Below are 24,372 nucleotides of genomic sequence, written 5' to 3'. Positions count from 1 at the left end.
AAAATGAATATTTTTCGCAGTTGGATATACAAGTTTCCAACCTCATCCCCTCGTAACCTGTAGATACTTCAACCACCACCACGATGAAGCAAGTCATGAACGGTGTGTTTGCCATAAACAAACCCAGTGGGAGAACCTCAGCCAACATAATTGCAGAGTTACAAGAAATCTTCACCAAGTCGCAAGTGTTTGCCCTGGATATGCAAGCGATACGAGACAAGATGTCCTACGACTTGGGCCAGGACAAGAAGTGGAAAAACAAGGCCAAAAAGAAAATAGCCAACGCCAAGGTGAAAATCGGGCACGGGGGCGCGTTGGACCCTTTAGCGAGAGGGGTGTTGGTTGTTGGCGTTGGGCTAGGTACAAAGAAGCTACAGTACTACCTCACCGAGTGCCAAAAGACCTACGAAGCCAAGGCATTGCTTGGTATTGCCACGACAACGGGTGATTCAGAGGGACAGATTGTGTCTCAGAATGAAATAGCACATATAACACCAGACTCGGTTTTACACGCGGCGGAGAAATTTGTTGGCGACATTAAACAAACTCCACCGATTTTCTCCGCGTTGAAAGTGGACGGCAAGCCCTTGTATGAATACGCGAGAGAGGGGAAACCCATACCGAGGGATATCAAAGTGCGAGAGGTTAACGTGGGGCGTATCAAAGTGTGTGAGGAGGACCTCCTCACCACTGAACATGACTTTAAAAGATTGGAAAGCGAGTTGGATGAAAACGGCGTCGCAAAAGAACATGCGTTGATGAACAACCCCACGTTAAACGACTCGCCATTGTATTTTTCCAAACAGTACCTTGAGCAAACTGGGGGAGTGCCTCAAGAGTGCAAGCCACGGTTGTTGTCAGAGGACGAGAGCCATCCGGACAAATTGCCCATGTTCCATTTCACCGCCGATGTATCGTCAGGGACCTATATCCGGAGTTTAATCAGTGACATTGGCCGTGCAATGGACTCCTCTGCGTATATGGTGGATCTTGTTAGAACGAAGCAGTCGGAATGGGTTTTGGGTCGCAATGTGTTTGAGTTGGAGAACTTCCAAAGGGGTGATAGAGTGTGGGGCCCAGTGTTGAAAAAGGTCTTGGCTCATGGTGGTGAAGGGGTCGACTTGGCAAAGGAACTAGCCGAGGCTGAAAAGGAGACTCAAAGGGGGGTTGAAAACAAGGGCGATGAGGACTTTGACTTGGAATCGGAATTCGCCAAAGCTAAGCAAGCTCTGCATCGGGATAATGACGAGGGTGCCGAGGGATTCAAGAAGCGAAAATTGACCTAGGGCGGAAAAAAAAAAATGGTGCTGCGAAATATATAGAACCACTCTATAGACACCAACAAGATGATCCGTAAGCAACTAGCACGATTCGTTCATTCTCCAGCATTCAAGCACCATGCACGAACAACAGTAAACCCCGTTGACTTTAGACTAACTCCTCCAAGCAACGTTACCCCCAAGTCGGTGCTAGTTTTCTCGACACCGACGTGCCTACCCAACATCATTCAAGATGCCATCGATCTACACCAGACAAACAGACTACAGGTTGTTGTAGCGGGCATCGACACAATGGTTCCGTTTTCAAGTAGGAACGGTGTGAGTGAGTTGTGGCTTGAGCAGGAAATGAAAATCGGCACGTCGGTGCTACTTGAGGAAAAAGACGACATCAACAAACCGCCACGCGAAAGCGACGGGATCAACCCTGTCTCTGCGAGAAAAAACTGGAAGGACATCACCGGGAGCGTTAGTTTCAAGTTGAAGAATGAAATGGAGGCACGGGTTACTCTTGCAAACACCGTTTTCTCCTCGGGTTCAATCATCACCTTGTTTTACTTTGACTCGAAAATGGGCCTCTCGGGACAGCACTTGTGTGAGTTGAGCTTGGAGTTACCGCATGGCGTGATACCACGACACTCAAGAGCTATTGTCGAAGACCATTGGACTCCACTATACCCGAACGAGTCGTTCAAAATTACAAAATGCGTGGGTAATTTACTAAAACAGGTTGAGAACAAGCCAGCTGCCAAGTTTTTAGAAGAGAACAATCTGTTGATGAGCCTCAAGTCGAAAGATACAGAAGTGTATGTCAAGGTGAGGAAACAGGGCACCACCCACGTTGATAGATTCAAAGTGGTTGCAGGTGGCGGGGGATGGGGAGCTAAAGCTGACATAATCGCGCTATCAGCGGAGGCACAACCCAGTGTAGGTGACTTGATAGAGTTCTACATGGTGACTCCCCAGCACCGGTTCCAGCCGCAACACGATGTTTCGAAATACCACGACTGTTTCGCACTCCAGAGCAGCTACGAGGAGACGTCGTATGGGTCACGTCTCGCACAAGAGCAGGTGTTTGAAAATGCGTTTGGGTGCGGCAGTGAAAAGGGGTTCTTTTGGAACGGGGTGGGGCATGTGTCCCCCGGAGAAACAGTGTTTGTAAAAATGTAACAACCCACAGTTGCTTTTCTTCTCTCTCAATTTTCCGAATGCCAATCAAATACATCAAGGGCGACTTGTTTAGCCATACAGCCCGTAAACCGTGTATACTAGCACACGCTTGCAACACTGGCGGAAGCTGGGGCGGCGGGATCGCAGCTGTGTTTAGACGCAAGTTTCCTCACGCTAATCAACAGTACAGCGAATACTGCCACGGGAATCGAAACTTGCTCGGAACCTCGTTGTTGTTGAAAGGTGATGATTTTGACAAGAATAGGATCTACATTGCCTGTTTGTTCACCAGTGACTTTCAGCAGACACCAGAGGAGATTGTGGCGCTCACGGATGAGGCAGTGCATGATCTCGTTGGTCAATTAAAGGCAATCGACGTTGAAACAGACAACGGCAAAGCTGTCATCAACATGCCAAAGATCAACGCGGGGATATTCGGAGTGCCATGGCAAGACACCGAAGCAGTTCTTGCAAAGTATACAGACTTGCAGATCAATGTATACGTCATGGACTAACACCAGTTGTTTCCGGCGTGAGATCACATCGGTCAACGGTGTTCGTTAGCTGTAGGTCGTGTGTACCGGTGAAAAACTTGTTGCCGGTGCCACCAAGATGAAAACTACAACTTGTAAATATTTAATATACAGATTGTTATCGCCCTACTCCAAAACTGTCCAACCTCACTCCGCCATTATCAATCATGGATGAGGGCTTGATTGCTACAATCAACAAGTTGCAGGATGCTTTGGCTCCATTGGGCGGCGGCTCGCAGTCACCAGTCGACTTGCCTCAGATCACCGTTGTGGGATCGCAATCCTCGGGCAAATCTTCAGTGTTGGAGAACATTGTAGGGAGAGACTTTCTTCCACGAGGCACGGGTATTGTCACTAGAAGACCGTTGGTTTTGCAGTTGACCAATAGAAGAGCCACCCCTAAAAACAAACAAGAGCTACTCGATATCGAAGCGAATGAAGGCGGCGGGCAGAAGGAAGACAACCCTGACGAGTGGGGGGAGTTTTTGCATCTCCCAGGTAAAAAGTTTTACAACTTTGAAGACATCAGGACTGAAATTGTGCGTGAAACGGACGCCAAGACCGGTAAGAACTTGGGTATCTCGCCCGTGCCCATCAATTTGAGAATCTACTCGCCCCACGTGTTGACATTGACGTTGGTGGACTTGCCCGGTTTGACAAAAGTGCCCGTTGGAGACCAGCCAAAGGATATTGAGAAGCAAATCAGAGACATGATTATGAAGTTTATTTCCAAGCCCAACGCCATCATCTTGTCGGTAAACGCGGCAAACACGGATTTGGCCAACTCGGACGGGTTGAAGTTGGCCAGGGAGGTTGACCCTGAGGGCTCGCGTACTATTGGTGTCTTGACCAAAGTCGACTTGATGGACCAAGGCACCGACGTTATTGATATCTTGGCTGGAAGGGTGATTCCGTTGAGATTTGGCTATGTGCCAGTCATCAACAGAGGGCAAAAGGACATTGAAACGAAAAAGACCATTCGACAAGCGTTGGCTAATGAGGCCAATTTCTTTGAAAACCACCCTTCCTACAGAGCCAAGGCCCAGTTCTGCGGCACGCCCTATCTTGCCAAGAAATTGAACGGCATCTTGCTCCACCACATCAAGAGCACGTTGCCGGATATCAAAATGAAGATTGAGCACTCGTTGAAAAAGTACCTGAACGAGTTGAGTTTGTTGGGACCCGAGATGGCAGAGTCGCCCGCGTCCATTGCGTTGAGCATGATTACAAACTTTACCAAGGACTACACGGGGATCTTGGATGGTGAGTCGAAGGAGTTGAGCTCGCAAGAGTTGAGCGGCGGCGCGCGGATCTCGTTTGTGTTTCATGAAATCTACAAAAACGGGATCAATGCGTTGGACCCGTTTGACCAGATCAGAGACGCCGATATCAGAACAATCTTGCACAACACCTCGGGTTCGGCTCCGTCGTTGTTTGTGGGCACTGCTGCGTTTACAGTTTTGGTTAAGCAGCAAATCAAGAGAATGGAGGAGCCATCGATTCGATGCATCAATTTGATCTTTGACGAGTTGGTTCGCATCTTGTCGCAAATCATTAACCAACCGCAATACACTAGATACCCTGCGTTGAAGGAACAGTTGTCCAACCATTTCATCCAGTACCTAAGAGAAGCGTTGGTGCCAACAAATGAGTTTGTCACTGACTTGATCAAGTCCGAGGAAACGTATGTCAACACAGCACACCCTGACTTGTTGACCGGAACCCAAGCTATGGCGTTTGTAGAGGAGAAGTTCCACCCAAAGCCTCAAGTGCAAGTTGATCCAAAGACTGGGAAACCGGTGCCACAGCAGCAACAACAACAACAACAACCACAACACCCACAACACCCAGCAAACTCTGCCAGGCCGGAGGAGTCATCAAATGGATTCTTTGGTGGCTTTTTCTCTTCCAAGAACAAAAAGAGATTGCAGCAGATGGAGGCCCCGCCACCGGTGTTGAGAGCAACGGGTACAATGACCGAGAGAGAAACCATGGAGACAGAAGTGATCAAATTGTTGATCTCATCGTACTATAATATTGTCAAGAGAACAGTCGCTGACATCGTCCCCAAGGCGATCATGTTGAAATTGATCAACAAGTCCAAGGACGAGATCCAGAAGGAGTTGTTGGAGAAAATGTACAGCAACCCTGAGTTGCCCGACTTGGTCAAGGAGAATGAACTCACTGTGCAGAAGAGAAAAGAGTGTATTAGAATGGTTGAGGTGTTGCGAAATGCAAGCGAAATCGTGGCAAGTGTTTAGATTAAACAGATGCAGTGTAACCAATGAAATAGAGTATTCTTGTTTCCTTTTGAGGCCAATGGAGATAACGGTCGTGCGACCATTGAGGCTGGTGGCGTTTGCAAACTCGTCCATTGTGCAACAGAGCAATTTCTTAAGATCACCCTGTGCAGTGTGTTTGCCCTTGTCCCGTTCACGTTGTACGCAGCTTTGCTGTTACCACCACTGCGCAGAATAGAGTCACTTTTTCTCTGTTTTTTTTTTTTTTTTTTTTTTTCACCACGCCTGCAGTAACGTTGCGCAATAATAGAGCTGAGATTTTTCTTCTTTTTTTTTTTACAACCAATTCACCCATTCATCCCCAAAGCAATCACCAAAACTCCCCCCGTTTATCTTTTCGTCCGAGTTTTAGTATTGAATAATAGAGAGCTCCTGGTTAGAACTCAGCACAGGCCGCATCGTCCCTTTCATAAATTTTGCAGCGAAAAAGACTTTTCAAGCCATCGTCGTCTCGTGTCAAACAAAACAGGAGCTGTTACTTCAAGTCGATTTCAAAAACAAAGTCTTTTTGAGTCCTTGTTGAAGTCTCCGTGAAAAGTGCTTATATGCCAAAGAAACCACTACGAAAAAGCCTATTTTTTATCAATAGATTGATCGAGCCCGGGTAACGCCGAAAATATAAAGTACTACCAGAGCAAGTGCAACTCTTACAATCACACCTACGCCGATCGTGTCGTTCAAATTCTTACCTGAGAAACACCGCTGACATCAAAAAAGCAACCCACCTCCACAGTTTACCAATTGGAACGTTTCTTGCTACTTCTCCGTTTCAATAAGCGAACCCCACAAGAGTAAGTTTCGCTATGGCCACTCCTGCTTGCCCCGAACCGTTTGTCGACCATGAACTATCGATCAACTTAGACTCCACGTTTGCCTTTGAAGGTCCAGAAAAGTTGTTGGAGATTTGGTTTTGGAAGTCGGAGAGTGTCTTGCCCGAGAGCGCACCAGTGGGAGGTTTGCGCTCTATCGCGAGAGAGTCTTGGGCCAAGATGTTGGACTTGGTCAGCTGCAAGATCTTGTCCATGAAATCGTCCAGGTACATGGACGCGTACTTGTTGAGTGAATCGTCGTTGTTTGTGTTCCCACACAAGTTGATCTTGAAAACGTGCGGTACCACCACTACGCTAGCATGCTTGGAGGAGTTGTTCACAATGGCGCAGTCCATCTGCGCAATGGGCAGCAAGGAAATCTACCGAGTCTTCTACTCAAGAAGATCTTTCATGTTCCCCGAGAAACAGATCCACGTGCACAAGGACTGGAAACACGAGGTGTCGTTGTTGAACCAGCACTTTAGCTTGGGCAAGTCCTACGTCGTGGGCAACTTTGACAGCGACGACCATTGGTATCTTTATGTAGGAGGAGAAGAGCAAGACCACCCTCTGGCTGGCAGCAGCGCAGACCAGACTTTTGAAATATTGATGACTGAGTTGGACCCGGAGTGTGCGTCCAAGTTTATCTACTCGAGAAAACCAGGTGACGATATTGGCGAGCAGGATGATTTGGGACACGAGCTAGGCTGGGAAACCATGATGGAGACAGAGTTGGACACGGTTTTCCAATCGCCAAGGGTCAATACTCATTTGCCTTCGCCTTCGTTGTCGGACGTTTCCGAAGACGAGGACTGCATGGATTGCAAGACTGACGACAACTGCCTCCAGGCTAGCGCCAATTTTGAGTTCATCAACGATGCCTTTGCATTTACTCCCTGTGGCTACTCTTCCAACTCCATCTGTTCCAACGTTGCCGGTGGGTACTACTACACGCTCCACATAACTCCCGAGTCGGGCTGGAGCTACGCGTCGTTTGAAACCAACTACCCCTTTAACGAAACAGTGGACGTGATCACAGTCTTGACCAAAGTGTTGAAGATTTTCAAGCCAAAGAAGTTTTCCTTGACCTTGATTGAGGAGATTTCGGATGAGCAGCACTTGACTGGAAAGCAGTTGGTTGGGTGCGACTTGATCTTGAAGGAATTGGGCTACAAAAGGAATGAAAAGGCGGTGTACGATTTGAAAAATGAGTACAACTTGTTGTACATGAATTTTCGAAGTGGATAGGTTAGTGTATAGAGGAGATGTCATTTACATGTGAAAGTATTTTGGCAAATTTTGTTGCGAAAATGCTATAAAAAGTATCACTATCCCATTCTGACTCAGCACCATGATATCGCGCCCCTTAGGAGAAGGATGCGTGAGAATAAAGACTTTTACACAGCTACCGCTGGTTTAATGGGGACAGACCATTGCAATTGTTCTCTCTTTTCCCTTCAGTCTCATTCTGGTGCTACAGTGTCAGCTCACGCATTGCCAGTGCCAAGTAAACCATACCCAGTTGACTCAATCTCGCTCATTCTGGCCTCGCTGCTCCTGTTGCATCTTCTTTTGTATCCTCGACTTTGCCTCCGGAGTTAGCTCTAAAGTTGCAGAGTCCAGAACAGTCATCTTGACTGGGACTTTCTCCCTTTGCCTGCGCTCGACTTCCTCGGGAGAGTGTGGTTCGTATTTGACAAACTGGAAATCAGAGCCAACTTTGTGCGCGGCATAGACTCCAACAAGTACTGCGATGGTGCCCACGATAAACTTGTGGGACATTGGCGACCCCTGACCCATGCTTTGCCTCATTAGTGACGTGAGTGGGGCTAGCAACAGCTTCGAGGGAAATCTTCACTCTTGACCTATTGGCCGATTTTGACAGCGCTTGCACGACTTTGTACAAACGAGGGCGAGCAAGGTGATAACAGAGAGGGAAAATCACCAACCACTGGTGTCTTTTTTGACACCCAATTTTACAGCCTCCACACTAATTAATGGCTGCACTTCCCAAACGAATCCTCAAGGAGACCGAGCGGTTAGTAAGTGACCCAGTCCCGGGGATCACCGCGACGCCAAGCGAAGACAACCTTCGATACTTTGAAGTGACAATCGACGGGCCGAGCCAGTCCCCCTACGCTGAAGGAGTGTTCCACCTCGAGCTCTATTTACCTGACGACTACCCCATGTGTGCCCCAAAAGTGCGCTTTTTGACCAAGATCTACCATCCCAATATCGACAAGTTGGGGAGAATATGTTTAGACGTGCTCAAGGACAACTGGTCGCCGGCATTGCAGATCAGAACCATCTTGTTGAGCATACAGGCCTTGTTGGGCGCACCAAACCCGGACGACCCTTTGGCGAATGATGTTGCCGAAGACTGGAAGCGGGACGAAAAGAAGGCCGTCGAAGTGGCAAAGGAATGGACTGCCAAATACGCGACGAGAAAGGAATGAGCTGTTTACAAGGCATGGGAACTACACCAGAGGGTTTTTTTTTTTTTTAGATAATGAATGATGATCTTTTATCATATGTGTGTGGACAGAACTAGTCGTTGTACCGTATACTGCTACGAGTAAGTTCACCTATTAATAGTAGTCTCAACAATAAGATTTTGAGATCTGGCGGGTCTGCTTCGCAGGGCTTGTTTACAACCTCATATTCGGGTGGCCACCACAGGCCTGTCGAGGGTAAATGTATCCAGGTGATGGAGAACAAACTCAACCCAACGCGTCGTTTGTTAACCAAACACGGCCGTTGCTCCCAGCCCCGAATCTGAACTAACCGATCCCGAACATTCTTGAAAAAAAAAAACAAAAAGAAAATAGAGAATCTCGGACTCTTTTGTGGTGGTTAACTCCACCAATGAGAACAAGACAGTCCACTTATGGTCGTGATCACATACAGATCCCATAACCTAGCTATTGTCCCGATGCTATGGTCTCAGTATAAACACCGCATATCCTGGTGAAAACGGAATTTCCACGAATGCAGTTTTGATATTGACCGAAAGAGAAAGCGGCAATAAAAAAAAAAAAAAAAGAAAAGGAAAAGCGAACTCTTCGTGCCGCAGGTTCCCGGTTAGAAATGACGTTGGTCAGATGCCCACACCACGCAGCCCCCTTGCTACTTCACGGGCAGGCGATGTGCAGTCAAGGACCATCCACTAAGCAAAAGCAACTGCTCTGGTAGACTGAAAAGCGCCTGAAGGCCAGGTAGTAAGATGGCTGACAAGAGGAAGGGGGTCTCTCAGTCAAACCCCGTAATCATGTCAACCCGTAATGAAATTTTAATCTTTTTTTTTTTTTCTTTTAATATTTTATATTTCGGGCTTTATTAAAAGAATCGTGTTTCTCTGAAAAAGGTCAAGGGCCTGGCTTTTTTTTTTACAACCAAACCGGTGAATCCAAGATCTGTTGTTTGTATTGCTGAGGTTGACTTTCGAAAGTCAAACGCGCTGCTTCACATTCACCTACTGGTATCTTTTCACTGCCAGATCTCACCTAAGATCCGGATCGGATGGAAAGATTGCGAAAATACCGCAGACCCATTGAGTAGAATTACAGCACCATGGTGAGTCGTGATAAAAGCAGGGCACAGACGAGTCCCTTTAGTGATCACAGCGCCGAGTTGGAAGACGATGATGGCTCAATCTTGAAATCACCGTTGGAAGCGCACTTTGACAAGGGCCGTTTGTCGTACCACGGCTCGGCCAGCCTGGCCAACCACGACTCATACTCTGATGATTCCATGCCACCCACGCCAAAGCTTGCCGCAGACTCATTCGACAACGGGAAAAGCTCTCGTTTGAAGTTTCAATTGGGGTCCAACCAAACACCCCCCTCGTCGTCGTCTTCGTCGTCGGTTTCCCCGTCAAAGCACCGGTTTTCCAAATCGCCAAAGTCTCCCTTTTTGGACGACGTGATATTGGAGGATGAAGTGTACCAGAAACCCAAGGCGGAGGAAGCTGAAAACACAGCAGAGGTGTCGGGACTGCATGAAGACTTGGCCACCAGAAGACACCGGTGGGGCACGTTCAGAGACAAAAACGGGAGACCCGATCTGGCCAAAACAGGCGTGGGCCGGTCCAGGACCTTGAACAAGATACTACATCCACACCGCAACGACAAGGGGCACCACCACCGACTGTTGAAAGGGAGGATCAAGTCCATCAGGAAACCAAACACTCACTCGATTGACTTCCCCGAGCTCCACCACCGTGACTCGGACTCTGACAGCAACAAAGACGCGCCGGAAGGGGATTCTAAAAACAGAAAGCTGGAGAAGCGCACAGTGGTGTTCAACAGAGAGCTCCCTGAACAGTTTACAGACATGGAGACGGGCAAGCCAAACACCAACTACCCCAGGAACAAGATCAGAACGACAAAGTACACCCCACTCACGTTCTTACCGAAAAACATATTCAACCAGTTTTTCCACAACATTGCCAATATTTATTTCCTTGCGTTGATTATCTTGGGTGCGTTCCAGATCTTTGGTGTCCCCTCACCGTCAATGGCGGCGGTGCCGTTGATTGTCATTGTCATTATCACCGCGATAAAGGACGCCGTAGAGGACTCCAGGAGGACAATCACGGACTTGGAAGTGAACAACCAGCATACGCATATTTTGGAACAAGTGCATGACTCGGACTACCACTATGAAAACCGAAACGTGAATGATGAAAAAGTGTCTCTCTGGAGGAGGTTCAAAAAGTGGAACACAAAGTTGTTGGTCAAGTTCTGGGGAGCACTGAAGAGCAGCCTCACAAAGGAAGGAAGGGCGAATAGAGCGAGGGAAAAGCACAACCGTGAAAACAACATCCAGGAGGGAGAAGCACGAAAGTCGTTTGAAAGTGATGTTGTCACTCCGCGAAACTCGATTGATCCGTTTGGCGAAACCATTCGACAATCGTTTCACAAACCACGGTCCTCGGGACAGGCACAACCAAAGACTCTAAAATTTGTTCGCAAGTGCTGGAAAGATGTCAGAGTGGGGGACCTCTTGCGTATCTACAACAACGACGAGGTCCCCGCCGATGTGGTGATTCTATCCACGAGTGACGACGACAACTGTTGCTTTGTCGAGACAAAGAACCTCGATGGGGAGACAAACCTCAAGGTCAAACAAGCATTAAAGTACTCTTCAGTCGATGACAAAATCACCAAAGCCGACGACTTGATCGACAAGTCGTTCCAAATTGACTCAGAGGGCCCGCATGCAAACCTCTACTCATACGAGGGCAACTTGAAATACACTGCTCGCAACGGGCACCCACTAGAGGAGCCCGTCACTATCAACAACTTGCTTCTACGTGGATGCTCTTTGAGAAACACCAAATGGGTTATTGGGATAGTGGTGTTTACCGGAGACGACACCAAGATCATGCTCAACGCCGGGGTCACGCCAACAAAGCAATCGCGCATGTCCAAGGAGTTGAACTACTATGTCTTGTTGAACTTTCTCTTGTTGTTTATCATTTGTTTCGTCTCGGGCTTAGTCAATGGGTTGTATTATAGGAAAACAGGGACGTCGCGGGACTACTTTGAGTTTGGCACCATTGCGGGCACCCCCGCGCTCAACGGGCTCGTGGGGTTCTTTGTCGCGGTGATATTGTACCAGTCATTGGTTCCCATCTCGTTGTACATCACCATTGAAATTATTAAAACGGCGCAGGCGTTTTTCATATACTCCGACGTGGGGATGTACTATCCAAAGTTGGATTTCCCGTGCACCCCGAAATCGTGGTCCATTAGTGACGACTTGGGCCAGATTGAGTATATATTTAGTGACAAGACGGGGACATTGACGCAAAACGTGATGGAGTTTAAAAAGTGTACGATAAACGGTGTCTCGTATGGCCGTGCGTATACAGAGGCGTTGGCAGGGTTGAGAAAACGTCAAGGTGTGGATGTTGAAGCCGAGGCAGCGCATGAACGTGCGATGATTGCAGAGGATAAAGTGGAGATGGTTGACAAGTTGCGCGGGTTGCTCAAAAGCACCACCTACGATGACGAAATCACGTTTGTTTCGCTGAAGTTTGTTGACGATCTCTTGGGTGCTGCGGGTGAAGACCAACAGGAGGCTGGCTACCATTTCATGTTGGCGTTGGCATTGTGCCACTCGGTCTTGGCCGAGCAGAGCGAAAAGAACCCGCACAAGTTGGTGTTGAAAGCGCAATCCCCCGATGAGGCCGCGCTAGTGGGCACTGCCCGCTCCTTGGGGTTCAATTTCAAAGGCACCACGAAAAAGGGCTTTTTGGTGGACGAGTTTGGCACGTGCAAGGAGTACCAGGTGTTGAACACGTTGGAGTTTAACTCCACAAGAAAGAGAATGAGCACTATTATCAAGATACCGAGTGACCCGCCCAGGGCGTTGTTGCTCTGCAAAGGTGCAGATAGCATTATTTATGAGCGGTTGTCCAAGACCGAGAACGACCCGGAGATGCTCGAGGCCACTGCTAGGGACCTTGAGGAGTACGCCACGGAGGGGTTGCGGACATTGTGCATTGCCGAGCGAGAGTTGACGTGGGAGCAGTACACCGAGTGGAACAAACGGCACCAGGTGGCGGCGTCCTCGTTGGAGGATAGAGAGGGCAAGATGGAACAAGTGGCGGACGCTATCGAGCAGGAGTTGGTGTTGCTTGGGGGTACCGCGATTGAAGACCGGTTACAAGATGGGGTCCCCGATGCCATCTCGTTATTGGCCGAGGCCGGGATCAAGTTGTGGGTCTTGACTGGCGACAAGGTCGAGACTGCGATCAACATTGGCTTTTCGTGTAATTTATTGGGCAACGAGATGGACTTGCTCGTGATCAAAACTGCTTATTCTAGCGAGGAAACAGAAAAGATGGGCCTCGAGCTAGGCTTTGGCAACGCCGAGGCGCAAATCATCGACAATGTTATCAGCTTTTACTTGAACCGCCACTTCAACATGGAAGGCACCATCGACGAGCAAGAGGCTGCCATTGGTGATCACACTGCTCCAGATGCCCGGTTTGGCGTGGTTATTGACGGGGACGCATTAAAGCTTGCCTTGATGAACCGCGACACCAAACGGAAATTCCTCTTGCTCTGCAAAAAATGCAGAGCCGTGTTGTGCTGCCGGGTGTCGCCCGCACAGAAAGCCGCAGTGGTCAAGCTAGTCAAGGACACGTTGGATGTCATGACCTTGGCGATTGGAGACGGGTCCAACGACGTGGCCATGATTCAAGCCGCGGATGTCGGTGTGGGGATCGCGGGAGAAGAAGGCCGGCAAGCGGTGATGTCCTCTGATTATGCGTTTGGCCAGTTTCGGTTCCTCGCGCGGTTGTTGCTCACCCACGGCCGGTGGTCCTACAAACGCTTCAGCGAAATGATCCCGTCGTTCTTCTACAAAAACATCATCTTCAACATAGCCTTGTTCTGGTACGGGATCTACTGCGACTTTGACGGGACGTACTTGTTTGAGTTTACCTATCTCATGTTCTACAACTTGGCATTCACGTCGCTTCCCGTCATCTTCATGGGCATCTTTGACCAAGACGTGAGCGCAAAAGTGAGTCTCCTTGTGCCGCAACTATACCGCTCGGGTATTTTGAGAAACGAAATGAGCGATTTAAAGTTTTACATTTACTGTCTTGACGGAATATACCAGAGTGCCATTTCCTTCTTTTTCCCTTACTTGATGTACAAGACGCTGTTTCCTGGGGAGAACGGGAAACCGGTCGACCATAGGTTCTGGGTCGGGGTGCCTGTTACAGTCATTGCATGCACAAGTTGCAACTTGTACTTGCTTTTCCACCAACGTCGGTGGGACTGGCTCAGCTCGCTAATCATTGGCATCTCGATCCTCATTGTGTTTATCTGGACGGGGCTCTGGTCGTCGTCGGAGTACTCGTCGCAGGAGTTCTACAAGGCGGCGGCGCAAGTGTTTGGCATGACCGCGTTCTGGGCGGTCATCTTCATTGGAATCTTGGTGTGCCTACTTCCAAGGTTCTTCTATGACATTTTACAGAAATTGTACTTTCCCAAGGACGAAGACATCATCAGGGAGTGCGTGCAAAGAGGCGATTTCGACCCGTACCCTGCCAACTATGACCCAACAGACCCCGATAGGCCAAAGATCAGCGCCTACTCAAGCGCAGTGGTCAACCGGATGAGCATGGACCATCGCGTCTCCGACGATAGGGTCGACATGAGCAACCAGGCCACGACGCCGCACACGCCACCACCGGGGTTCCTCGCTCAAATGCGAAGGAAAAGCAAGAGCTTCCGCCACCACTCCGACTTGCTGACGGAAACCATCCAAATGGAGGTATTTGATGAAAACCAGAGACGCATTTCAATGATTAGCGAGAGAAATAGATAGACAGTGTAGATTATAGAAAACTAACAGTTGATGAGATGGAGCGAGAAAAGATTAATGGCGCGTGTCGAGGCGCACTGGCTCTTTGGCTCAAATTTTTCAGGTGGAAAATACCACAAAATCGAGCGATGGGAATGGGGAGAAAGTGAGCGAATGAAGTGAGGTTCAATTGGGCACTGGCATTGGCATTGGGATGTGCGCTGCTTGGAGGGGTCAGCAGGGACACATAGGATGGGGAGGGAGTCACCAGTACCGAGCCGTTGCGTTGGCCCAGGTCTAACAATTTTCTCTCCCTCTATATAGGTGGCACTAATTGGCCAATAAAAACCGTGCATTGTCAGTTCCTACATGAATTTTTTTTTATTCCGTAAATCACCGCGATAACCAGAAAGTCGTGTGTCACGGCGCCAGCTCTAGCTACAAAAGTGCCAACAACACGGGTCTTTGAGTCGGGAGTCCTCCTCGTTAAGCCGTTGGTGGTTGATCCATCATCATTGGCATAGTATTCACATTATCCAGCATGACCTCCCGACTCAAACGACACCAATAACACCGTTGTTGCATAAAAAAAAACAGAAATATACAAAAATAAAAAACTTTTTATCAGAAAATTATTCGCTCAACTCTATTGCAGTTTCTGAAAGAGAAAAAGTTTTTCCTTATAAAATGTCGAAAACTTTTCCTGATTCCTGTTCCTCTTTTTTACACACTCTTCTTTTTTTTCTCCCCTTTTATTTCACCCAAGCAACCCCGTTTACATATTCAATACTACAATGGCAGCTGAAAAGAGTAACTTCTTAGTCGATTTCCTTATGGGAGGTGTCTCCGCCGCAATCTCCAAGACTGCCGCAGCACCAATTGAGAGAGTCAAGTTGTTGATTCAGAATCAAGATGAGATGTTGAAGCAAGGTAGATTGTCCCACCCATACACTGGTATCGGGGACTGTTTCAGAAGAACGGCCGCAGATGAAGGTCTCATTGCCTTTTGGAGAGGTAACACCGCCAATGTTATCAGATACTTCCCAACACAAGCTTTGAACTTTGCTTTCAAGGACAAGTTCAAGGCCATGTTTGGTTTCAAGAAAGATGAGGGTTACTGGACCTGGTTTGCAGGTAACTTGGCCTCTGGTGGTTTGGCCGGTGCCACTTCGTTGGCCTTTGTCTACTCCTTGGACTATGCCAGAACCAGGTTGGCCAACGACGCCAAGTCTGCTAAAGGCGACGGTAAAGGTAGAGAGTTTAACGGTTTGATTGATGTTTACAAGAAGACCTTGGCTTCCGACGGTATTGCCGGTCTTTACAGAGGTTTCGGTCCTTCCGTTGTTGGTATCATTGTCTACAGAGGTCTCTACTTTGGTCTCTACGATTCGTTGAAACCAGTTGTCTTGGTTGGTCCATTGCAAGGCTCGTTCTTGGCCTCGTTCCTCTTGGGTTGGGCCGTCACCACCGGTGCCTCTACTGCTTCGTACCCATTGGATACCGTTAGAAGACGTATGATGATGACCTCAGGTCAAGCCGTCAAGTACAACGGTGCTCTCGACTGTGCTAGAAAGGTTATTGCCGCTGAAGGTGTCAAGTCTCTTTTCAAGGGCTGCGGTGCTAACATCTTGAGAGGTGTTGCCGGTGCCGGTGTCATTTCCTTGTACGATCAATTGCAAGTTATCATGTTTGGAAAGAAGTTCAAGTAAATTTTATATAGTTAGATAGAATACTGATTTCTATAAGCCAGTGGAAACTCTGAAAAGCCTTGGATGGTTCACGCGAGAGGTGTCAAGCGAAACGTTAATGCCGATGGACACAAAGTCATGGCAAATAACCTCTATTCCCGAGTCAATGAAGGTGTCACGTAGCCAAACAATAAGGTTGTCACGTGAGTTAGTAGACTCTCATTGATGGTGGCTGCTCTTGCTCCGTAAATTTTCAAAGATAGGGCCTGTACCGGAAGAAATTTCATAAAGCATGACTTCCTCTGGTGATGTAAGTTGTCAGGTAGAATTGGTTGTGAAATTGGGCCTTGATGCTGAGCAGACAACTGAGTGAGCAGATGAAGCTCAATTATATAGTGTCAATAGAGGAGAGAAAAGCCATGTTTTCGTCACTATGAAATGTTCCAGTTTCGTTTTCATGGCTACCACTGGTTTACTGTGAAGTCACGTGCGCGCACACTCAACTCTGGGCGTTGTTAAAACTCTTCAGGAAACATCTTTTTCCCAGTGTGAGGTTATTTTGTTCCACTTGTCCATTAACGCGTCAAACGGGGGTAGTGTCGACTCTGTTTCACGTTGTTTAAACGTTTGAATAACAAGAAATAGGGGCAGTTATTGATTGTCTTTTCCAACAACCGTGTGTGGGGTAACCCTCACTTTTGTAATTGTCGGGGAGCTTTTCAAGATGGCCTTTGCAGAATGCGCTTGTCGTAGCATGCCCCACCGCAGATCATGAGCGGCTCCCCTCATCTCTTGAGTGTGCTCTTTTTACAACTCCCCCATCCGCCCCGCTCTCTCTTCGAGAAGGACGTATCTCCGAGTCTAAAACTTACCCCTCGTGAACGCAACACCGACGACTGTTGGTGATAATGCCTGAGCTTTGAAACATATGTTCCCTGATTCAGTGCTTGCGCACCTTTACTGGATTTTGAAAGAGTTTGACCCGGACTTTGGTGTCACCACGAGCAAGGAGGTTCCGCAAGTGATGTTGCCTTTGCTCATCTCAATCTCAAACAGTTCCGCACTTTACAATCCCAACAAATTTTTGAAACCACTGCCGAGCACTTGCAAACATGGTGGTACGCACCAAGACTTATGTCTGACCCTCACCAATAAGCCTCTGCTGATCGGTCAAGAGGATTGTGGATCGATCGGCACACAGCACAAAGCACCGTTGGAGTTGTCCAGAACCAACCATCCCTTGTTCAAAGCAGTACGATGGTTTCGAACTCTCTCGAAACTCCGACACAATCGTTTCCAAGGTTATCTCCTAAGCGACGAGTGCAAAGTAGCAATTTGGTTGACCTTCCACAACCACTATTGCTCTGAGACGCGTACTATCATGTACCATCGTCAAAAACTGAGCAAGTGAATAGATGACTGAATAGGAAAGTGGAGTAAAACATTCTCTCTTGCCAATCGCTAATGGTTCATAACCGTCATGTATCGTGACGGCATGCTAAAACTGTTTAGTCAATGAAAAAAGAAGGGCACAGCTAATGATGTGCATGACGAGATATTTACAAATGCCATCAAAATCTCAACTCTTGTTTCACTAGGGATGCTTTCTAGAGAACACAGGACTGGAGAGAGAGACGACCACGATGGCGAGAAGACACTTTCCGCAATTGGTTCACCTTTTGTTCAAGGAAGAGCGCTTGCGTCAAAGCAATTCCTCAGTTTGTGCTTCTCCTTTCAAAGTGGGGCGCAAACAATCGCTAGAGACCTTCCACGAGGTCTATTTTCTTGAATCCGCTGAACCCGTTACCCCTCGCTCAGACTCTGGCTTGCCCCGCTAGCAACAGGGTAGGTTTGCAAAGGTTTTATCTCCTTCCCCAAAGCAATTAAAGCCTGTGCCTAACTAGTCAAGAGCATTCCTGGAATTGCTAAGATTGCCGGAAATTTGCGTCGCTGAGCCTACTTAGATCTTGACTAGATAGGCTCCTGCACTGTTTCTTATCCCTGGCCCCACAACGTTTTAGAGCAAACGTTTCAGTCCTTCTGAAATAGTCTCCACGCGCTAGAGCTCTAGGGAGGTAAAACTAGGGAGATCTGATTGGTTCCATTCGTGAGCTCTGCTGGGCACATCCTAATGTGCTGCTTAAGCACCTCCACTGTAAATATCGTTGTTCCAACCACTTGAAGCAGTCGACCCGAGACTCATCCCATCCCATGGAAAAGTAAAATTTTGTAAATTCACGTAGCAAGTGGTTTTAGCTGCAATTGCTGCAAAACGGCCAATGTTGTCTGCAGTAAATAAAACGGCCTAATTAGGCCGAGAGTGACTAGATAGGAAATGTAAATACTGCGACTGCTCCTCGCCAGCTACCAGATGCCTACGTCCGATTGTTGAAAATCACCCACTTGTACTTTATATTGCTGCACTTCATATCCAGAACAATAGGCCGCAAATGATTAAAAAGCGGGTTTCTCGATTTCAAACCTCCCCACGGTTAGTGCTTATTTTACTTCACCATTTGTAAACAGTGAGGAGACACCAGAGATTTGCTATTAGAAACGAGGGTGCCACCAGCGTTGTACACAATTCCACACTTGAACCCCAAGGTGAACTTTAAACCCTCAAGGATTCTGGATTGAGGCCTCTTGTGGTGGCGGGGCGATCTATTAGGAGGGAAAACGACAGTGAAAGCTTAAATTGGCGAGCCTAGCTTCCAAGTAGTATTGGCACTAAATCAAGTGGGGTCGAACCGCGGACATACAAAATCGAGGATCTGCAACTTGAATTGCTGGAGAAAACGTGTGGCTTACACTCTTCCCCCTCCCTCTTATTGTCGAAGGCCTTGGATGCTTCCTTTTCTAATTTTTTAATACGCACAGCATGGATGAGCGAAAGTTTCCTTTTCAGGAAGTCCAATTAACATTGCTTAGTCCGTGCTAGAGGTAAATAATATGGGATCCAGCTTGGTATGTGCGCGAAAGTCTACCAGAGGGTAAACCCGTGAAGTCAAGTCTCCGTCCAAGGAACACTCTGGAATTCTTGTTTGTAAAGAAATACGGGCTCGGTCCGCAGGCAGACATAATGTGAGGGCTCTCCCCCTCATCAATAAGTGACAGCTTTTTTTCAAAATAATATTATTTGACATTCCCTTGTTCTGTAGAAGCATGCCGCACCACCGTCCCATTTAGTATCACTTGCGGAATGCCCACCACCACCAGAGTCCTTCCAAGAACAACTTGTCCCGCGCCAATGCCCCTCCTCATTGCACTCTCGTGATCACACAGTCTCCCCAAGTCATCCCCTTGATCTCAGGGTTCATACTTCCGCGTCCCCTTCCGCCTTGATCCGCTGCTTAAATTAGGGCCCCCTCATCCACCCCCACAACTCGGCAGCAACCGCCTTAAAAGCTTAATATCCACTATACTCGGGAGCTACCACATGCCGCAAAATGCCAACTGGCAAACGGTTTAACTTCAAAATGGAAAGGGAAAAAATAAAGTGACGCAATGGTTGCAAAAAAGTTTGTCGGGGAACCTCAAGCAACGGGCAAGGGACGGTGTATTATTTTCGTAAATTATTTTCCGCGCCATCAACCACCCCGGCTCGTAAAGACAGGTGAGTTTCAAGAGGCAGCTCCACTGAGTCAACTGGCCGGCGCCTCGGGTGAACATCAATGACCGACAACCCCCCCCATAGATCACCTCATTAACACACGCTATTGTCAAAAGCTCGACTAACTAGGCAAGCAAATTCGCGATGTTATTTCCACTACCCCTCGCCCGATGCGTCTAATTAACACCAGGGTTGCTCCTCCGTCATTAGCAAGGGGGAGCCCTCTTTCGTTTATTGATTTTCCTGCTTGATTGGGGCCGGGGGGTCATGTACGCCATATACACAGAAAGCAATTACCCAAACAGGCTATAATCAAGTAAAGCGAGTTATATTTTCAGCCCATTCCACATGCCTTTTGCCTATTTAGTCAAACCCCAGTGTGCCATTACAGCAAATGGTGCGCAGAAAATTTTTAAGGTCGATTGGGTTAATTTGACCCTCTTGTGGGTGTTGAAAAAAGGGCCCACGAAAATTAAATTCTTTTTTTTTTTTTCTATTTTTATTTTTAGTTTGGCTATTTTCTTGCCCTGGGTGCATGGTGACACAATATCGCAAGTGTCGAGATACGCTCGAAATCTTCACCACAAGAACCATCCTCAATTGACTTGCCTAGTGGGCGGTCCGCGAATAGTACTATTCGGGAGTCCCTGGAGTTGAGTATATATTGGAAAACATATCCTGCTCTTTCTTACCTCTCTCGTTGGTTCAGCAACACCTCCATCAACCGATACCCCTACACCGATATGAACATTAACGCGTATGTTTGAAACTGCTACTCAGACATCATCAACTCTTACTAACCCGCTATAGCAACGTATTACCTCCAGCTAACGGTAAGAAGCTCTGGAGAGTCAAGAGAACTCCCTCAGCGTCTCACTCAAAGTCCTCATCCACAGACTCACACTCGTCGAGGCACCTGCTGCAGACGTCGATCGAGTGTCTCAACAACTCGTTGAAAATAGCTGCTGCTGCTGCAAAGTTTACCTTGAGAAGACCGCCATTGAGGAGGCCGAAGAACAAACCGGGTAAGCCCAAGGACTTTGTCTTTGTTGATCTCTCCCCTATCAAGTCAGACGACGTGGAGCAGCAAGAAGCCGACAAGGCCGTCCCTGTCAAGAGCAAGGCGCAACCGGAAGCAAACCCGTCCCCGGCTGCCAACTTGCAGTTGCCTTCGCCTACTTTATCCTTGGAAGACTCGCTCTTTGACTTGTCCACATTGCCCAATTTCGATGCACCTCCTACTGCTTCTGCTTCCACCAGCCCCGACTTGGGGTTGGGGATTATGAACTTGGGAATCGACTGGGACCAGCCTGCACCACAACCATTTGCCCACCAAAACAACAACGACCTTTTATACGGATACCAGCAAACCATGATGCAGCAACAACAACAAATCCAGCAGTTGCAACGCCAGTTGCTTGAACAGCAGCAAAGACAAGCTCAGCCGGTGTTGTTCCACTCGACGCCAGCATTGCAATCACAACCTCAATTCCCGCAGCAGCAGCAGCAGCAGCAACTACACTCGCCAATACAGGAGCCAGACTTTAACCAGAAAAGACCTCGACAATGCGCATCTTCTCCAACTGCAGGCCAGTTGCAATTCAAATCGTACCAGCCAAAACCAAAGCACAGCAGGTCATCCTCCGAGGCATCTGTAAGGAAGCCACAGCATAAGAAACAAGTGCAAGCGCACAGGTGTATGAGTTTGCCATACATCCCATCCACAACCAACATCCAACAACAACAGCTTCCCGAAGCGCCACTGTACACGTCAACAACGATGCAAAACGTCGACTCAAACGTGAGCTTGGACGACTTTATGATGCTCAACGACCAGCTCTCGATGAGCTTTGCCCCCGGCATCGCCCAAAACCCCGAATCATACACCCCAGCTACAACCTACTCCGAAGATGAACTCGCCAAACCGGTGTTTAACCAGTTTAGCTTCCAACCACCATGCGTAGAGTTATCATGCGGCTTCGAAGAGTTCCTCACTGGCTCCGCCACCACTGAGCAGCCACTGCAGTACCAGTCGTACCCCGTCTCGATTGCTGCTTCCACCGCATTTAATGAGTTTGAAATGGGCGCATTCTGTCCGATTATAGAGTGAAGCTGGCCTTTGCTCTCCTGCATTTACCCCTAGTTTCAGTTCCTGATATATCCACTTGTTTTTTTTTCCCATTGACTCATTCGGTTTCGCAATCTTATTTCGGTATTCTTGGTTCCACTCATCTGGCTATGAATGGACTCACTTGCTTTTCGGTCACTTTTTAGCACCATGCTTGCTTTTATTTATAACATAATGCAGATACTAAACAAAGTTATACTAGCTAATAAAGATTTCGCTCTCCGCCTATAATGGCGGAATATCTCCTACATAGTTGACGTGGTTCCAGTTGTGTGCAAGATGGATCGACTTTCCTTGCTGTTTCTTGCGCTGGGGCTGCGGGGTTGTACTCTCTGTGTTGTTATTTTTCTCCTCCCAGTTCCGAGCATATCCTACAGCCTGCTTTTGCGCTTCAAAGTCTTCCTCCATGTCGGCCTCCACATACTCCACCTCTTGGTTCTTGACATGGATCAACGGAACATAGTCGGTTTGACACGTGGGTTTGATGTAATCATCCTGATCATCGGTAACCATGCACTGCTTCCTTGCCTCGACGGAGAAACTGGTCACTTTGCAATAACTGGTGTTGTCCAACACCGCCTCTGAAAACCACCGCGTCTCCAACCGTTGGTACAACAACTCGGTCTCGGGAGAGTTACCAATATCCTCCGCCACGTGGTGCCACCACTCGGTGTTGAGGGTCCAGTCCAGCGGCCACTTCAACTCGGGGTCGTACAAGTCCCTGGCGGAGTAGGCAAACTCCCAGTTGGGCTCGGCGCCGTCATTGTAGAACGACTTGTCCAAGGGCGTGTAGTAGGTGAATGAGTTGACAATGCTAAAGCTCTTTTCGTCCACTGCATAGTACTTCCACGCGGGGTTATAGCCAGAGTATGGGCTCACCAGCGGTCCCACCAAGGCGTGGTTCACCGCGTTTTTCAACTCCTTGGCGTCGCTTCCGTCGCACCCGTACTGGACCATAAACGTGTCTGCTTGAACGTGGCCAAAGAAGATCGCCGCTATGACTTTTGGCGAGAACCGCTCAATGATGGAGGTGAAGATCTTGGTGGAAATGGGAAGCGCTTGCTGACTCGGTGGTAGATGCGCGATTATCCACACCCGCTGGTGGTTTCTCTCCGAGTCAATCAACTCCTCAATGAGAAACTTCCACATGCCGTGGGAGTCCACGTCCAACATGTTCCAAAAACAGTACAAGTTCTTTGTGTTCCACACGTTTGAGTTTAAAGATATAACCTTGAGTCCCTTGAGGGTGATGAGCGAGAACCCCGTTTGCGAGTACCGGATCTGCTTCGCGGTGTCGTGGTCGACCCAGTCCAACTCCAGCCACAAGTCCGCGAGAAAGTCAAACTGCCACTGGTACGAGTTGGAGTTTTCGCTGAGGTGCTTTTGCGGAAGCTGGTTCATGGGGAAAATGTCCCGCGTGCCAAACGTGGGGATGACATCGATCTTGTCGAGGTACTTTTTGATGATCCGGTAGCTAGTCTCCTGCGACTTGATGTTCTTGTCCTTGCTCATGTAGCAGCGGTCCGAGTGGTCCACCGTGCCGCCGGTGAATAGCGCAAACTCAAAGGAGAGGTGGTTTTGGTGCAAGTCTCTTATGCACAGCATGGTGTTGTTGAGGAGCAACGCCGGGGTGTCGCATGTGTACTCGCCAAACTGCCGCGCTGGAGTCCACGTCCGCTTCTTCACCTTGGTGATGTCCAAATACTTGCCCTTTTCGAAATGGTTCTTGCGGTAGGTGCTGTCGTAATAGCCGGTGTCCAAGTTTTCATTCACGTGCGGCGCGGCGGCTTTGGTGTTTCTGCAGTGGCTCGAGCAGCACAAGCTTTGGCTGCAGTTGGCTTCGGCAAAGACAGTATAGTCGAGCTGCAAGTTGACATCGCTGATGTGCAAAACATGGAATACCTCGCCGCACCCGTCTGGTGGCTGATAGTTTTTAGGCTTCAGCGGCCACATGTTGGACATGTCGATGTTGGGGGTCTCGGGCAAGACGTGGCACTTTTTGTCATGGTAGTAGCAGAAGTAGTCGCCATCCAACCCTGACGGGTTCATCAAACTGGCAACTTTGGCAAAGTCGTTCCCGGTGCTGGAGTAGTCCTCGCCCGAGTAGCCGTAGTTCATGTGGCACTGCACTTCATCATACCCGGCCTCAACGCACCATGTGAGGAATATCTGCGGCACCAAATCCGGTCTCGTCAAGCCAATGAACTTGGCTATTTGCAACCGGGTCTTGCAGGTGGTGCATTCGTCTAAATCAGTGGCAGCCTCGACGTTGTGCAACTCGGCAACCGCCCTTTTGCAGATTTCCTCGTCGGTAAGAGCAGCCTCCACGGGGGGTTTGTAATGAAAAGGCTGCGCCTCGTAGCCGGTGGCATACACAATGAATAGTGCCAACAAAACCAACAACATTGCCCTTGGGAGATTGTGGTTGTAAGTGTTGTAAGTTTTGCAACAGATTTATTCTAGGGGGGTAGGGGGGTATTTTTTTCTATGGTGTGTGCGGTTACAATATCAATTGCACTAAATAACAATACT

The 24,372-nt window shown here is 48.4% G+C and overlaps 11 protein-coding genes across 11 annotated transcripts; 9 read left to right on the top strand and 2 right to left on the bottom strand. All coding sequences in view use genetic code 12, as the record gives it.

The window, feature by feature from the left end:
• Positions 1–83: 83 nt before the first annotated feature.
• LODBEIA_P46940 (uncharacterized protein) lies at positions 84–1,286 on the top strand (the record flags this gene model as incomplete). The annotated part of the gene is made up of 1 exon (XM_066974943.1): positions 84–1,286. The coding sequence occupies one exon, from the start codon at positions 84–86 to the stop codon at positions 1,284–1,286; it is 1,203 nt and encodes a 400-aa protein (XP_066831632.1).
• Positions 1,287–1,346: 60 nt separating this feature from the next.
• On the top strand, positions 1,347–2,447 carry LODBEIA_P46930 (uncharacterized protein; the record flags this gene model as incomplete). The annotated part of the gene is made up of 1 exon (XM_066974942.1): positions 1,347–2,447. The coding sequence occupies one exon, from the start codon at positions 1,347–1,349 to the stop codon at positions 2,445–2,447; it is 1,101 nt and encodes a 366-aa protein (XP_066831631.1).
• A 38-nt stretch (positions 2,448–2,485) lies between these two features.
• LODBEIA_P46920 (uncharacterized protein) lies at positions 2,486–2,962 on the top strand (the record flags this gene model as incomplete). Its single annotated transcript, XM_066974941.1, has 1 exon — positions 2,486–2,962. The coding sequence occupies one exon, from the start codon at positions 2,486–2,488 to the stop codon at positions 2,960–2,962; it is 477 nt and encodes a 158-aa protein (XP_066831630.1).
• Positions 2,963–3,147: 185 nt separating this feature from the next.
• LODBEIA_P46910 (uncharacterized protein) lies at positions 3,148–5,241 on the top strand (the record flags this gene model as incomplete). The annotated part of the gene is made up of 1 exon (XM_066974940.1): positions 3,148–5,241. One exon carries the CDS (start codon positions 3,148–3,150, stop codon positions 5,239–5,241), a length of 2,094 nt encoding a protein of 697 aa, XP_066831629.1.
• An 842-nt stretch (positions 5,242–6,083) lies between these two features.
• On the top strand, positions 6,084–7,337 carry LODBEIA_P46900 (uncharacterized protein; the record flags this gene model as incomplete). Its single annotated transcript, XM_066974939.1, has 1 exon — positions 6,084–7,337. One exon carries the CDS (start codon positions 6,084–6,086, stop codon positions 7,335–7,337), a length of 1,254 nt encoding a protein of 417 aa, XP_066831628.1.
• Positions 7,338–7,616: 279 nt separating this feature from the next.
• On the bottom strand, positions 7,617–7,901 carry LODBEIA_P46890 (uncharacterized protein; the record flags this gene model as incomplete). Its single annotated transcript, XM_066974937.1, has 1 exon — positions 7,617–7,901. The coding sequence occupies one exon, from the start codon at positions 7,899–7,901 to the stop codon at positions 7,617–7,619; it is 285 nt and encodes a 94-aa protein (XP_066831627.1).
• Positions 7,902–8,086: 185 nt separating this feature from the next.
• LODBEIA_P46880 (uncharacterized protein) lies at positions 8,087–8,545 on the top strand (the record flags this gene model as incomplete). Its single annotated transcript, XM_066974936.1, has 1 exon — positions 8,087–8,545. The coding sequence occupies one exon, from the start codon at positions 8,087–8,089 to the stop codon at positions 8,543–8,545; it is 459 nt and encodes a 152-aa protein (XP_066831626.1).
• A 1,114-nt stretch (positions 8,546–9,659) lies between these two features.
• LODBEIA_P46870 (uncharacterized protein) lies at positions 9,660–14,438 on the top strand (the record flags this gene model as incomplete). The annotated part of the gene is made up of 1 exon (XM_066974935.1): positions 9,660–14,438. The coding sequence occupies one exon, from the start codon at positions 9,660–9,662 to the stop codon at positions 14,436–14,438; it is 4,779 nt and encodes a 1,592-aa protein (XP_066831625.1).
• A 770-nt stretch (positions 14,439–15,208) lies between these two features.
• LODBEIA_P46860 (uncharacterized protein) lies at positions 15,209–16,123 on the top strand (the record flags this gene model as incomplete). The annotated part of the gene is made up of 1 exon (XM_066974934.1): positions 15,209–16,123. One exon carries the CDS (start codon positions 15,209–15,211, stop codon positions 16,121–16,123), a length of 915 nt encoding a protein of 304 aa, XP_066831624.1.
• Positions 16,124–20,455: 4,332 nt separating this feature from the next.
• LODBEIA_P46850 (uncharacterized protein) lies at positions 20,456–21,822 on the top strand (the record flags this gene model as incomplete). The annotated part of the gene is made up of 2 exons (XM_066974933.1): positions 20,456–20,469; positions 20,523–21,822. 2 exons carry the CDS (start codon positions 20,456–20,458, stop codon positions 21,820–21,822), a joined length of 1,314 nt encoding a protein of 437 aa, XP_066831623.1.
• A 243-nt stretch (positions 21,823–22,065) lies between these two features.
• Positions 22,066–24,246, bottom strand: LODBEIA_P46840 (uncharacterized protein; the record flags this gene model as incomplete). The annotated part of the gene is made up of 1 exon (XM_066974932.1): positions 22,066–24,246. The coding sequence occupies one exon, from the start codon at positions 24,244–24,246 to the stop codon at positions 22,066–22,068; it is 2,181 nt and encodes a 726-aa protein (XP_066831622.1).
• Positions 24,247–24,372: the final 126 nt, after the last annotated feature.

The sequence above is a fragment of the Lodderomyces beijingensis genome, assembly GCF_963989305.1.
Source record: "Lodderomyces beijingensis strain CBS 14171 genome assembly, chromosome: 5".
NCBI classification, from domain to species: Eukaryota; Fungi; Ascomycota; class Pichiomycetes; order Serinales; family Debaryomycetaceae; genus Lodderomyces; species Lodderomyces beijingensis.
Note: the sequence above shows the minus strand (reverse complement) of the source record. Positions and strands in the feature narration are given on the sequence as shown.